Source organism: Zeugodacus cucurbitae, chromosome 6, assembly GCF_028554725.1.
Source record: "Zeugodacus cucurbitae isolate PBARC_wt_2022May chromosome 6, idZeuCucr1.2, whole genome shotgun sequence".
NCBI lineage: Eukaryota > Metazoa > Arthropoda > Insecta > Diptera > Tephritidae > Zeugodacus > Zeugodacus cucurbitae.
In genome coordinates, this window is record NC_071671.1 from 46,761,476 (window position 1) to 46,776,827 (window position 15,352).

Genomic DNA, 15,352 nt, shown 5'->3' on the forward strand with positions numbered 1-15,352 from the left:
CATTAAAACATTTATATTACATAATGATTTCTGATCAATGAGTAAAGTAATATTGATCTCAATATGAATATACGTGAGAATATTCCCTCCCCCATGTGATTTTAGAAAGATCGTTTAATCATCATTATTTATCGTAAAAATATCACAATACTTCAAGAATTCAGGAATTTTTATTACTTTCTTCACAATAATTTATATAATATTTTACATTGTTTCTCTCCTATTTTCGAGAATCTAATGTTCTGTTTCCTCTGAATATAAAAATTCGTTACTTGTTCAAAAATGTCCCTTAGCTAATACTTTTTATCATAAGAAATTAAAATTAAATTCTGAGGCGCTTCAGAATATATAGGACATTTGAAGTTTATCATATCTCCACCAAAAGAAATCGTTGTCAGAGCAAATTAATTGTGAGAATATGAATAAATGATATCGCTACGTTCCCGATAACAAATCCACCCCGATGGCTGTTTCGCTTGGAAGAGGCCGCAAAAACATCTATTGATCCATTCTATGGCAACTGTACTTCAAGCACCGTGTAAAACCTTTAGTAAAGCTAGTTCGTGTATTGAAGATCCATGAAGCACAAACAAATTATTTTAGTAGCTAAATTGTTTCCTTAAAATATAAATTGTATATTTTAACTGCTTAGACCACCAAAAATCAAATTAGACAAAAAAGTGACTGCAATTTTAATTGATTTGATTGTGCCTACTTGGAAATACCATTTTTCTAATTTTTCCTTTATCACCACCGGCATCAAAACTGGTTCGTCAAATCAAAGTCTACAATGTGTGTTAATGGAGTATATTACGTTCAACAATGTTGTTTGGCCACTTTAATGGAGTTTTGCAGTCACTTTTCATAAAAGCTAAACACGTACGGAATTTCCCGGCACTCGAGTGAGAGGATTTCAAGTTTATATGTATGTATGTATATATCTAAACAAATTAAATTGTTCCAAAACTGGTATATAGCAAATTTCCCGATTATTGTAGTATGTGCCGCTAAATTTTAATGGTTTTCACTAATCTCAGCTCAATTCTGACGCATTCACCAAACTTTTAAGCAGCCGAAGTATTTCTCTTGGTATTCCAATAATGACCTTGAAAGCTTTGTTTAGCTTTTCTCTCAAGAAATACCGGCATGTACAATATGTATGTAAGCCTTTTTTCCATTTTAACGCTGATTTTAGGCTTTTGTGATTTTTTTTCCTTTGTGGGCATTTGCACACTTATGAGCCTCAGTCATGTTACCCTTTTCCGCTTGCGTCAATCGATCAAAGAAACTAGTTTCTTCAACTCCTTTGTCATACGTTTCTTACTCGCATTTTATACTTATTATTATTAATGTTTTGTTTATGCACTTAACCGCAAATGTTTGCACAGTGATGTTGTTGTATAGTCATACCCGCTAATAATGCCGCTGTACCCGCTCTGTATGTGCGCATACAAAAGCGGCGAAATACTCGTACTTTGTTGATGGATTTCCCCAAAGACCTTAATTGGAGTTGGCGTATTTCGAGTTGTTTATTGTATTAAAAATAATCTGATATTGAGATGTTACAATTCTTAAGTTCACTACAGTACATTTACGGATTTGTGACTAAGTAGGTACATACATATATACGAGTATATATGGATATATTTATACAATCAGGTCATTCATCACATTCGGCGGCTTTCAAAGTATTAAGTTGTTTTCATCCGCACTTTATGCCTTGAGTCCTCATTATTTGCTTATTAATTAGAATTATTATAACATTTTACATATAGCGCTTTTGTTTATACTTAATGTGGGTTATTTCCAATAAAATAAATTAATGTAATTTTGTGTTTGTAGAGAACTTCGGATATGGTATAACTGCGACGGTCAGTTCAAGTAGTCCAATGTTGCACCACTAACCCATAACCCGTCGAATATTCGTCTATAACTGGTCAATCGTAGTTGGGTCATCATCATAGACTGTGGCCTTGATATTTGATGGTACTACTCACCATCTTATGATATATTTCATGGATTGATATTAACGTGGAGAACCAAAAATTATATTCGTTCCATCTTCGGTTCTTAAGAACGGAACTTCCAAAAGAAGTTCAAAATATTGTAATTTTGAAACACACGTTCCATTAAGTGGAATATTCCGGGTACATAATAGTTTTTCTGAGTCCAAGGAACTCCAGGAAGTCTCTTTAGAATAATTCGCACTACATTTTATATAACTGTCTTTATTTATATTCCTTAGAAATAGTGTCGATAATGACAGTTTGAGATCTTAGTCAACATCATTAAAATTTTGAACTTGTTAGTAAGAACGCGGACTTTATTTTTTTCAACTTCTTATCAATGTCAATAATACCAAATCTTTTATCATTTATTAAAGGATACAAATTTTTTGAAATGTCTTCCCTTTTATGATTTTTTTCCATATTATTTGACAAAGCGAGTGTTTTTTAAATTTAAAGCCACTTTCATATATCTAATGCCGAGTAATCTTGAGGGGTAGTCATTGACTGTCATGACTCGATCGGAATTCATACGTCCGACCCCCTCTCCAGATCCTGCCTGTGATATATGTACGTAAGTATAATATAAAATCGAGAACTATAGTTTAAAAATGATTCACCTCTAAAGTCAACACTTTACCGGCGTTGTCATGTTAACTAATGAAGCACTAGAAGATAATGAAATGTAAATAAATGTTCAAAAAATAACGGGCATTTTAAAATTTCTATATTTTGTCTAGAGCAAGAGCTTGGAGAATTTCGTTTGTGGTAAGCTGGCCAAAAACAATACTGTAACGTTCCCCAGTCTCCATATTCGTCATTTTCCCCTTTTACCAAAACTAAACACAACCTTAAAAGGCCGTCGTTTTACAATCGTACGAGAAATCGCTGAAAGCATGTTTATTGTCGGACAAGTTAGTTAGTCCCTTTTTTGAATATACTGAATTATTTTAGAGCGCTAGATTATATTAACAGTGTTAAGTCATAATAAAACCCATTATTTCTTCTTTCAACATATTTCAAATTTTCGACATTGCTCGATGATTTTTCCTGGTTAATTTGTCAAATTTTCATTTAAATGATCAAAACCTGTAACGATTGGTGTTTCAAAAATCAAAATTTTGGTGGAAAACTGTATTTATAAATGAATTTATTTAAGCTAATTTAACAAGTTTTGTGTTGTTATTTACTTAATGCCATGAAAATTTAATTAAACCAAAAATATTGAAGCGGTCATAGATCCACGTTAAAAAAAAACAAATATTTCAACACCAAATTACTGTTAATGCATTTTACGTAAATTCTGACCTTAGTAAAAGACAAAAGTAATGACAAAGCTTACGTCGTACTCGTACTTTGCTTAAGCGCAGCACGCAGCTAATTCGCGTACTTATCAAACGAAGCACGAAATTCTTGTGCCTTCACGAATACACCGCGAGCTTGAGGAAGGAAAAACTGAAATAAATAAAATAATTAATGGAACCAATTGAGTGCGTACAATGGGGCAAATAAACTAAACAAAAAAACAAATTTTGACAACTAAATTTGTGCATTATTTCAAAGTGTTTACGAATATTTGGCCAAGTGTTTTCGAAGTTAACCATTATTGTGGCTTACAGACATACAAACATACATTTAAGCTTGTCTGGTACGTGGCTACGTCAATGGTGCTAATTTAGGCGAGAAGCTTGCACAGATGTGCATTCAAAACAAATAATTATATTTTTTATACATATTTTTAACAATTTTATAAATGTGTGTATGTATTTGTGTACTAGCTTAATTTTGATTACATGCATACTGGCATGCCGAAGCGTGCGCTTTAGCTATAACAACAAATATCCGCTCCATAGCAAACAAAGCCAAAACTCGATGGGCTTTTACGCGGAAGTCACGGCTAGCGACGCAGCGCTGATTTCATTTTTTTTTTTGATGAGGGGGAAGCGAGAAATTAGCAATTGTTTGTTATATTATCATTTTCATTTTATCTCGAATTCAATATTTTTTGTTATTACATTTTTATTGTTATTTTAATTTTGTTTTGGTTTTATGTAAAATTTTGCCGAAAAATATTTACACAGTTTATAAGGAAAAAAAATATAACAAAAAAAATATAAATAAATCAAAAATAATAAACAATAAATATAAATAAATCTAAAAATGGAAAATTTTCAAAAAAAAAAATATTGTTTTCATTTCTTCAATCAATTCAAGAAATTTACATATTTCACTATTACAACAAATCTTATGCTACATTAATTATGCTTAATCGAAACAAACAAAATTTAATGAACCACATTATTTTGCCGTAAAGTAATCTCTCACAGCTGACCGTTCGAGCACGTGCTTGGCATACCGGTTCCACGTACCAACAGCATATTCGTAATGCTCACCAGAAACATAAACACTTATGGCGTTTTATTTTTACTATGTTGTTTGATTGTTTTTGGTTTCATAATTTGTATAATAATAAGCGTGGTGACAGCTTACACATTTGTATTTCTATTTTTATTTATTTATAGCTGCTATTTTTAGCTCGCATTACAATTATTGTTATTAGTTAAATTTTTATTGCGTGGTCGCAATTTTGATGTCGGTTAGAGAGTCCAATTGGTAGCAATTTTTCTATTTTTTATATTAAATCTGAAGAAAACACCAAAACAAAAATTCGAGCGGAACTGTACATTAGTTATTCTCGTAACGTAAAAGCATAAAAAGTGTATTACTAATATGGGGCATATTATAGTTTTGGGGGATTTTCGCTGAGTTGGCAGTATTTGAGCGCATTTAAATCAGGTCCGTTCCAATTAGGTAGACTTGACAGTAATGAGAACAGAATACTAAATATAGTCAAATTAATGTTAAATAATGAAAGCAGACGAAGAAGGAAGCAAATTTTGTCCACTTTGGAGTGTTTTAGACGGATTTTTGACAACAGATCTTATATGCATATGTTAATATGTTAAGTACTACCTCACATTAAAAACTATATATAAAGTCTACAAATCAAATTCATTTTACTCAGTTTAAATAGACTTTAATTACAATTACAAAGTCTAGCTAGCGGGGAAAAGAAAATTCTATGTTCCAAACTTGGTTCAAAATGTTAAAGTCATTTTATAGTAAACTATCTCAATGATCACATCCCCTTTGATTCAAATTCTCTATTACAAAATCTAAAAATTAAATCAGGTTAAACATATGTATAATATTCAAAACTTTTCGTTCAAAGTCATATCTTCAGTACTGAGCAGTCGAAATCGTCCAACTTCTATGATATAGTCAACATTTCTGCTTTTTCGAGTAGTCTTGAGGGTTGGAGAAGTATATGTTATTATTATATATTCGATTGGGACATATTGCTTTCAATTGATTCTAATTAAAATATGATTCCGAGTGGTCATTTACACTTTTTCCCATGCTTCTGTTGCCTAGTTTGAAATTAGTGAAATTTGCATATGTATTCAGGGAGTATATTTTATAGAGAAAGTGGATCTAAAAATTCGTTATAAAAAGTTCAAGAAATTGCTTCCAATATCATTCTGGTGGCATTAGAGATACACCACATCTTATTAATGTCTTAACCGCAGTTGCGTACTGACATATTTGATTAAAATCGTGCTCACAAATTTATCAGATAACAAGCTAAACCATCCACTCTGACTCTTTTCTAGTGCCGAAACTTATAATTCTGGAAATCGACTAATTTCCTAACAATAATTTCAGTGGTGTAACTAATGGGGATCACAGGGAAACCTTAAATATGTCATTAGCATGCTGGTTTCGGGCCAAAGTATTCAATTCTTTTCCTACAAATTTGAATGCGACTAACTTTCTAAGACTCTCGCTAATTAATTTTTCAACCACATTTTTAAGATTTCTCCTTCGCAGCAAATGAAAAACAACAAAGTTGCTAAATATTTTACACATTTACAGAACAAATCTTAAAGACGTCGAACGCCTAATACTGCAAGAAACGAAAATTTCACGTGATCATTTAACACCAGAGATAGCGCTACATCTCATAACACCAGAATGTCGACTGTTTCATGAACCTGTACCCAATATAAATGTGACAAAGTTGTTCAAAGAGGATCCCTTTTGGGCATTCTACTGGCCTGGCGGACAGGCTATCAGTCGGTTGGTTAGCTACAAAGTTTATTTAACATCTTCTTATTAATTTAATATTTTTTATATTTTATTAACAGTTACGTACTCGATAATCCATCTTTGGTAGCTGGCAAATCGGTGCTAGATGTGGGCAGCGGTTGTGGAGCAAGCGCCGTGGCTGCGCTAATGCACAATGCAAAATATGTAGTGGCAAATGACATTGACGAAGGTAAATATTTAAAAATCATTTAAAATTTGATAATTAAAAGCAAAAAAAAAACCTTGGAGATGCCGGGGATCGAACCCGGGGCCTTTCACATGCAAAGCGAACGCTCTACCACTGAGCTACATCCCCTCACATTTGATAGTTGTCTAAGTGTACATTTCTATACATATGCGCTCACTCTCTCTTTCACTCTTTCTTTATTTAATTCACCAACTTTAGCGGCTGGTTGCGCTGTTGTACTGAACGCCCAGTTAAATGGGATAGACCTGGAGCACTTACATATTTGTACCGATAATTTAATAAAAGCCTCACAGTTGGTAAAGGAGGACCTAATTCTATTGGGTGATGTTTTCTACGATGAAGAATTTGCCGCCGTCTTACAACCATGGTTGCAGTGTCTACGCAAAGCGGGGAAGCAAATACTTGTTGGGGATCCGGGACGTCATGGCCTGACAGCGGACAGACGGCAGCATATGAGACGTTTAGCCAAATACGAATTGACCGAGAGTGGCTGCATTGAGAATAATGGTTTTCGCTTTGTTAATGTTTGGGAATTGATATAGTAATTGATTTAACTGTATATATGGTATATCTACTATGATATAATAAATATTTAATAGCATAATTTAATAAACTAAATTAAAAAACAATTGAGGAGAACATAATAAATACAATAATACCATTTATACCAATTTAGTATAATTTTTATTTTCTTTTGATAAAATAATATTTGTAATTCGAAAATTTAACTTAAAAACCGAAAGGCAGAAAAAACAAAAAATCCATTGGAGATGCCGGGGATCGAACCCGGGGCCTTTCACATGCAAAGCGAACGCTCTACCACTGAGCTACATCCCCTTATAATAATTTCATGATCAATGATTAACTTCACATCGTCCAGTAATTTTACGCATAAAATTAACACCTGATTTGCTAATGGTTGCTTAGTGAAGGGTGCCGAGCGCACATTAAATACTCGTTATGTTCATGTTACCCATTAAATGTCAATAATTTTGTTCACTCGATTGTCATGTTGAATTTTTAATTACATGACAGCTGGAAGCACGAGTTGGAAGCACATTGCGGGTTTCCACTTATGGCATGTAGGAATGGAAATAAAAGTAAAGAGAACGATTACACAAGTTTCTAAAATTGTTTTACATACGTTTGAAATATTTTGCAAATATTTTTTTTTTATAATTTTGATATTCCTTACTGAAGACTACCAAATGATCATTGTTCCTGTGAGTGACCTATTTTTGGTTGATTGATGGAATGTTCCAAGTGCTATAAGGATTTCTGATAGCTCATAATGCATGAAATCCAAAATGATTTTGATGAGTGTAGAGTGATTTGTGTGTGGATCACATTAATGTAGTATTCAGTTTGGGTACTTTTTGAAAATAAAGCTTCACTATAACGACGGCCTATATCGACGGATTTTTATTAAATTGCTAGTTTCCTCATTTTCCGTTTCTCGTGAGTTCGATATTAAACCAAGTCGCTGAAATTGTATTGAATTACCACTATTCGAAAACTATTTTTGATTTTTCACACAAACTAAAATCCAAAACTAATTGATTAATTAATTCATAGTTAGTTTTTAATACTTAATTATTTGTTTATTCCTTTTATGAGTGTTATTTGTGTATGTTAACGTTTTGAGTTTCTTTTCATTTGTTTTATAGCATAATTAATGTTAAATAAAAAAATAATATTCTTTAAATTATGCGCAACTATAATAATTATTTAAATAACTACAATTTAAATTATTTAGAGCTAAATAAAAGCGCAAATTGCGCTTACTTTTGTTTAAACACCCATTACGCTATGTTATTTAAAAAAATGTTTTTTTTTTTTAACACGAAAAATATACAAAAGAAAGAGTGATATGTAAAACCAATAGATCACATTGCTCGCACTAATTTCTAACACAAATTAAATTTTAAATTTATTTAATTATTTATTTTTTTATTTTTATGATTTTTTTTTATTGTTGCATTTATTAATTTGTTGTTTTATTTTAATTTTTACATTTTTTCATATGCTTAAAACTAATTAATTTAATTTATTAATTAAAACTTAACTTAGATTTTGTATAAGTTTATATATAAACGCGTTTAACCACACACAATTTGCCATTTTTTTTTCAATGTGAAAGGTAAAAAGAGGGCAAAATCTTGAAAACAAACTGTACGCTAGTGCAAATTATATTGAAAGTAAAGAAAAAAACGATCGACCGTACACAATCTGAAATATTACACAAAATGCAGCATTTTTCATATGTTGCCTATATATTATAATAGCTTAACATTTGTTATTTTTTTACAAATTGTATTTTAATCGTTAATTTATTTTAATTATTAATTTATTTTACATTTATTTTTTTACATTACTTATTTGAATTTAATATGTAGTATTTTTTTCTTCTTTTTTTCTTTTTTATAACTCAAATTTGTTTCATTTTCTCCAAAAATCTCAAAATATCTAATTTGCGTAAGAAAGTGGAAAACCAGAAAATAATGAGTAAAGTAATATAACAAGCATAAACAGTATATCGATACAAAGAAATAATTAACTGTTATTTATAATTTATAATAAATTTAACTCAAAATATTTTCAATTGCCTTTGTCAAAGCGAAATATTGGTATTGCACGGCGAGAGAGCACGTTTTCGAATTCGAAATATTTTTTTTTTTTACATTTTCTGAACCATGCACATTGCTTAACAACCATAACAACAACAGAGTACGTTATTTTTTTAATTTAAATCAAATAATGTTTTTGAATTAACAATAGAATTTACAATTAAAATGCAGTTTATATTCTATTTAATTAGCAATTAATAAAATTTACAAAACACTTCAAGTGCCTTTGGGAAATACTAAAATTGCTATAATTTCTCTAAAAAAAATTTCAAACAATTTACATAAAATTAAATTAACGAAATTCAGCGAGAACTTTGCTACTAAAGAGTTGTAGCAGTAGAAAAACAAGACGAAAAAAACTTAAAAGTGAAAATTGTTGTAAAAAAAAATCATTTAAGAAAAACACATTTCGCATGTAAATTGAAAATCATGAAATAGTAAATGTGAAATGATTTGAAAACGATTTTGAAAATTACGTTTAAACAGTTTATCTTTAAGGTTATCTAATATAGAGTAGTGCAAATTGCAGTAAAGGCAAATTTTTTTCAAGACTTAATTAATATTATTTTATATTAATTTAGCAAAATATAAAATTATATTTAGCATTTATGTTTTTATATATATAGTGTGTATGTATATGTATACTTATCGTAGCAAAGGTAAACATCAATCAAATATATATTTATATATAAACTTATAAAACTAAAAACTAGCAATTAATAATTAAAGAGACATTTTTTCTGGTACACATGCACAACGGTCGCTTACGCATTATGCTTATATGTGCATGCATTTATATGTATGAAAGTATGTATGTATGTAACTGTTTGTAGGTGCAACGGAAACGGTCGGCGTCTTCAACATATAACATCGTATAACAATCAGCACGTAGCGCTTCAGCGTCGTTTGTGACGCACTTTCCGCCAAACGCCAACCGCCATTGCACCATCTCACATTATCGGATCGGGGCCTTGACCTTCCAGATCGGACACCTGACTCTGATAATGCAGCGCATCTTGGTATGCCTTTTTCACCGCCTTGCGTTCGGTGGGCTTGCGCGATTCCACCAATTTCTGCTGATCCACACGCTTATCGATGCCCAGTATTTCGAGTTTATTTGCCGGCAGCCATTGCCACGTGCGTTTCACATCGAAGAATAACACTAGAAACACCACATCTTCGGTGTAGTTTTTGCGCAACGCCAGCACATCGGGTGGTGGCGCCGGCAGCGGTACACCGTTATAGACGAAACCTTTCGGCGTCTTCGGATCGAGTATGAGCGCTGGATACCAGGGATAACCGCGACATTTTGCCCACACTAATTGTAATGGCTCGAGTGGTGGTTTTAACATTGTTGTTGTTGACGATGCAGCCAATGCGTCATCGCCATCAACATCGCCGGCCTCATTAGCCAAGTCGGCATTGGCTGATGTGGGTCGTGAGGATGTTGTAGGCGTTGGTGTTGCCGCCGCCGCACCGCGCGTATTATGTGTGTTGTTGTATATCAGCTTGTTATTAAGACTCGCCTTTCGTCCTCTAGCGTTATTCGCAATCGGTGTAGATGTGGCGGTTATGTTGGCGGTGGGTGTGGCTGATCTTGTCTGTATTTGCTTGTTGTTCGAGCGCGTTGTTGTCGTCGTCGGCGCAATCGCAGCCGCCGTCGTCTTCGTCTTGGCAGTGTTAGTCGTTGTCTGCACTGCGTTTGTGATTGCATTTTTTGCATTGGCATTCATTTCCAATGCTGTCTTGTTTTTCTGTTTCGTACGTGTCGCATTGCGTGGACGTTTCTCTGAGGGTGTTGGCGTACGTGTTGCCACACTCTTTGCATCAGTTTCAACTTTGTCACTAGCTACGCAGTCGTTACTCTCCTCAGCCCCATCATCACTATCCGTACTAGCGCTTACCGCTTCGCCGTTACCGCCAGCAACATCGTCTATATCACCTTCACAAGTGCTGGCAACTTCATTCATTTCCACATCGCCATCACGACCATCGACTTCTTCATCATCTTCGCTCTCCTCATCACCATCCGCATCAGCTTCACCCTCATCCTCACCATCATCGTCCTCGTCGTCGTCATCATCATCATCACTACTATCATATTCGGAGCCAGACCCGCTGACACTGATACCCGAACAACTACTACATGGACTGCCGGACATATCACTTAAATCATCGTCATCACTATCGCTGACGTCGCGTTCGTTATTCGCGCGATAAACACGAAAACTATCCGGTATCCGGTCGTAGTTCGGTGTGGACGTTAACGCCCCTACGCTGGGTGCCACATTTACCGTTGACGGTGTTGTTGTATTTGGTGTAAGCGTGGCGTTTGGTGATTTCTTTGGCGACATCGATGCACTCTGTCGCATTTCGGACAACCGCTTATTACGCGCATTCCGTTTGGGCGATTTCCCAGCTACCGCACCCATTACTACACCCGCAGCGAGCCCTAAACTAGCGCCAAGTGGCGCTAAATGACTGCCACTCAATTTATTGCTTATTGTCATTGCTGAGGAGGCGAGTGTCGCTGCTGCTGCCGCGCCCGCAGCACTCGCTCCGCTGGCTGTGGTATTGTTGTTATTCTGTGTGGCGGTTGCGGATAATGCCGTCGTTTCATCCTTGACAGGTGTGGTAATTTCAGCAGGTCGCTTGAGGACTGATTGTGCTTTGCGCGTAAATAAAACGGCAGTTCTGGATGGTAGCGAACAACAATGTAATGGAAAGAGAGAGAGAGAGGAGATTGTTGATTGATCAGCGCAAGATCATTGTGTAAAATGATGAATAAATTATTGGTTTGTCTTAAATTCTTATGGCAGAGTCTTATCAGCCGTTAAATTTCTATATGCGGTTCAGTACTTCGGAAATTTACCGAATTTTGTTGGGATTCCTTACAAACATTACATACCTTCGATTCACGCCCACAGGTGAGGCGCTATTGTTGAGACTCTTGATGGGACTGCATGGCGGTGTTTGTACTGTCGTTGTGGCGGTTTCTTTAGACTCCTCACCCATTGTGTCATCGTCATCGACTACCATCATATTCGCGGGCGCTTTGCGTGAACGTTTTGGAAAACTATTTTGCACTTGTTGTTGTTGTTGTTGTTGCTGCTGAACGGATGGCTGCTTTAAATGTTTTTCTGACTGAAGAGTAACATCGTTACTACGTGCATCTTCATCTTCGTCGTCATCATCATCATCATCGTCGTCGTCGTCGTCATCGTCACTTTGCGAATGCACGCTCATGTTTGTATGTCGCTGCAATGTAGCAATAAAAGTAAATTAGAAAATATTAATTTTAGTTTGATGCAAATGTACACTTACAGCAGCGACTTTCGCCTTTTGCATTGCTTTACGCATGCGCGTTATTTCCAAGCGTATTTGTTTGATTTTCTTGGTACGATATACGGGATTCTTGAGTACCTGTGACTTATCAGCAAGTATGAGCAACTTTTGCACAATCTCCTCACAGGGCTTGGCCTCTAGCAGCGCTTTCAATTCCGCTTCCACTTCGTGTTCAACATGATCTTCGTGATCGGAACGCGAATTATCCAATAATCCCTCACGTTTTAACTCCTTCCGCACTTGCTGGAACAGTGGTGCCGCCTGGTCACGCATACGTATACCGGCGCGATAAAATACCGTATCCTTATTGTTGTAAGCCAGACAATTTTGTATCATTAAGTCGAAATCGATTTCCAATTGTTCCAGTGTCGCATATTGACCTTGTTTCAATTTGGTACGCATTGTGCCCAAATCCATTGGATGCTTCACAATGTCCAAATAGTCAGGCACTTCTTCGGTATCGACCGGTTCACGGAATATTTCACTTGTGTCTTTAGCTTCGAGTGTGTCCAGCAGTTTGGTTAACGCCGACTCAAGTGGATTCACCTGCAACATTACCACCTGCTCACAGATTTTCACGAAGGCCGCCTTCAGTTTTTCACGCTTTCGCACCAATTCACAAAGCAATCGCGCACGTTCCAAATCCTGGCGCAGACACTGCCAATATTTCAACTGTTTGTACAACTCTTTAGTATCCGGCGAGCCTAGTGATTATTAAAATTCATTAGTATATTATTGCACATGAATATGTAACGCACAAATTCCTTAAAAAGTATATAAAAAATAATTATTAGAAATTAAGTAAAAATTATACGTAAAATGGCGAAAAAAAGTTATTTGTCTAAAAAAGTTTAACAACGCAAAACTAAACTGCCTGCATTAGCAATATACTAAAAATCGTTAATCGCTACAACCGTTAGTAACTGTTTAGTGCGGGATAGGAGCAGCTAGGCGAAATAAAATGCAAACCTTCAATACCATTTCGATGGATCACACCATGATTATTGCCCTGACTCTGAAGTCGACGCAATAGCGGTACACCGTTACGGTATTGCCGCTTCAGCGTCCAATAGGCTATAAGTCTATCTAAGAATTGCTGTTTCTTTTGCATGTGCACCATGCCCGAGATCTCCTGTACACGATTCGGTGGAATTGTTGGTATGAGTACAATGGGCGCCGTCGAACGTTTTTTGGCGAGCGCTTTACGTGCTTCCTTCATTTTCATACGTGTATCCTCCACCTCTTTTTGATTGGTCTTCAATTTAGCATCTGCCGGCGTATGGGCATGACAGTAAGCGTACTTTTGTACATGTACCGACGAGTCGTTGTGTCCGTCTTTGACTGTATCCATTGTCATATATAAACCAGCCTGCTGTGCGCATGTTACATGGAAAGCTGCATAGCAGCTATTGCGCTGACACTGTATGCACGCGCCCCAACCCTTTTCTTTACAAACATAACATGTGAGTCGCCAACGCGCCGCCGGTATTGTTTCGATGGAATCTGAAAAGGAATTCAAATAAATAGTTTATTTTTATTTTTTAAATATTTAAGTATTGATTTACCGATAGGTTCCAGAAACACGGTATTAGCAAAACGCACTTCGGGTATCCAAAGTGCGCATACCACATGTGCCCATTGACCACGATCGGTCTGTTTAAAAGCACCACCGGCATTCGGGCACAAAACACAACGCACAGGGGTACTGGGCGATTGCAAACAGCGTCGGCACAACCACTGCCCTTCCGGTATGAATGGTACACCATAGCAATCCTGGTGTACAGCCAGATTGCACATATCGCAGAAAAGTATTACGTTTGTGTTCTGGCACTCGCCATCCATGCAAATGCAACACACGGCATCGTCGTCGACTTCCACACCTGTTGGCGTACCATTGGCAGCCGCTTGAAAGTACGACTCTTTTTCCAGCCGATCCATTAGTAGTTCCATTGTATCGATTGTAACTGGATTAAAACCGGCTTTCTCTCGCTGCTCATTCATCCAATCTAACCATGCTGAATCTTCTTCATCCACATCGTACTCTATTTCACCATCCAACTCCTCGACCGATTTTTCAATGAATCGATAATAGGCGAGCGGGCGGGGTGGTGCATCAGGCACATTGTAGTCTTCGATTTCATGATAATGCGCCTCAGGCACTTTAACACGCGCCCATGAAGCATTTTCTTCGAGTGGTGGTGCATCGGCATTTAAAATACAACGGCGCGCCACTAATTCTGCATACTCTTCACCTTCAATAAATGGTAGCGGTTCATCAATAGCTAACCGCACACTTTTACCGTCAATATTGAACTGTACGGTTTGTTCTTCCTCATTGTAACTAACTAAAGACTCAGGATTTGCCACCTGATAACCACCACCGTTTGCACCGTTGTCATCACCAGTTCCCTTCGGTGTTTTCGGTGTTGAATGATGTGCTTTCCGCGCCTTTTTCCGATTAGGTGTTATTATTGGTGTTATCGGTTGTGGATTGTCGTGATCATAGTTAAGTAAATGGTATTGTAGTCCCACCACTGTTTTGTAGCTGCGATCGCACTTGGCCACTGGACACGCGTACGGCGGTTGCGCTTGCTGCAGCTTCACGTTCTTGCAATACTCGATCGCATCAAAATCGAGTCCCATTGTATGTGTAGTTGAAGTCACTGATGATTCTGCACGGTGCTATTGCAAAAACCTTTCGCTATATTTGCATTTTATATGCAAAATTTTCGCGTGCAACTATTATTTCCGTAGCTTTTTCGCTTAATTTACGCTTCGTTTTGTATTTCTCTGATTCACACGCAAATTCGCTGTCATACAAATGGCGCAAAGTGACAGCTGTTGCAGCTTGTCAAACTGGTACGAAAGCAGAGCGCATAATGAAAAGCCAAATAAATGTTGGTAAATGAGATATTGATAAAAACGTGATATTTGGAAGAATGTTTTAAAAATTCTATATTTTAAAATTTATGTGCACAACTTTATTTAACAAAATATACAACATTCGCGACATTAAA

General features: G+C 35.9%; 2 protein-coding genes and 2 non-coding genes across 5 annotated transcripts in view; 1 reads left to right on the forward strand and 3 right to left on the reverse strand.

Annotated features, from left to right (window-relative positions):
- Mettl20_0 (electron transfer flavoprotein beta subunit lysine methyltransferase) overlaps positions 1-7,034 on the forward strand; it is a 29,246-nt gene extending 22,212 nt beyond the window's left edge. The window contains exons 3-5 of the mRNA XM_054233934.1: positions 5,943-6,146; positions 6,215-6,345; positions 6,562-7,034. Coding sequence (XP_054089909.1) covers positions 5,943-6,146; positions 6,215-6,345; positions 6,562-6,905 — 679 coding nt within the window. The 3' untranslated portion in view covers positions 6,906-7,034. The remainder of the gene's footprint in view (positions 1-5,942; positions 6,147-6,214; positions 6,346-6,561) is intronic.
- On the reverse strand, positions 6,400-6,471 carry Trnaa-ugc (transfer RNA alanine (anticodon UGC)). The gene has a single exon. It is a non-coding gene; the product is annotated as a tRNA-Ala (tRNA).
- Positions 7,035-7,128: 94 nt separating the features above from the next.
- Positions 7,129-7,200, reverse strand: Trnaa-ugc (transfer RNA alanine (anticodon UGC)). Its single transcript has one exon. It is a non-coding gene; the product is annotated as a tRNA-Ala (tRNA).
- Positions 7,201-8,321: 1,121 nt separating this feature from the next.
- On the reverse strand, positions 8,322-15,222 carry LOC105209892 (bromodomain-containing protein homolog). 2 transcript variants are annotated; one of them, XM_011180544.3, is made up of 5 exons: positions 13,901-15,222; positions 13,314-13,838; positions 12,315-13,039; positions 11,899-12,248; positions 8,322-11,684 (listed from the first exon to the last, which is right to left on the reverse strand). In XM_011180544.3, the coding sequence occupies exons 1-5, from the start codon at positions 14,976-14,978 to the stop codon at positions 9,941-9,943; spliced, it is 4,422 nt and encodes a 1,473-aa protein (XP_011178846.2). In that variant the 5' UTR covers positions 14,979-15,222; the 3' UTR covers positions 8,322-9,940. The 2 variants fall into 2 exon arrangements, with proteins under 2 accessions (XP_011178846.2, XP_011178845.2); XM_011180543.3 differs by having other exon boundaries at positions 13,305-13,838.
- Positions 15,223-15,352: the final 130 nt, after the last annotated feature.

Coding starts and splice junctions, on each gene's coding strand:
- LOC105209892 (XM_011180543.3), bottom strand. CDS start 14,978: ATGGGACTCGATTTTGATGCGATCGAGTATTGCAAGAACGTGAAGCTG. Junction 13,040..13,304: donor CCATCGAAATGGTATTGAAG/GTTTGCATTTTA, acceptor AATAATCACTAG/GCTCGCCGGATACTAAAGAG. Junction 12,249..12,314: donor AAAAGGCGAAAGTCGCTGCT/GTAAGTGTACAT, acceptor GCTACATTGCAG/CGACATACAAACATGAGCGT.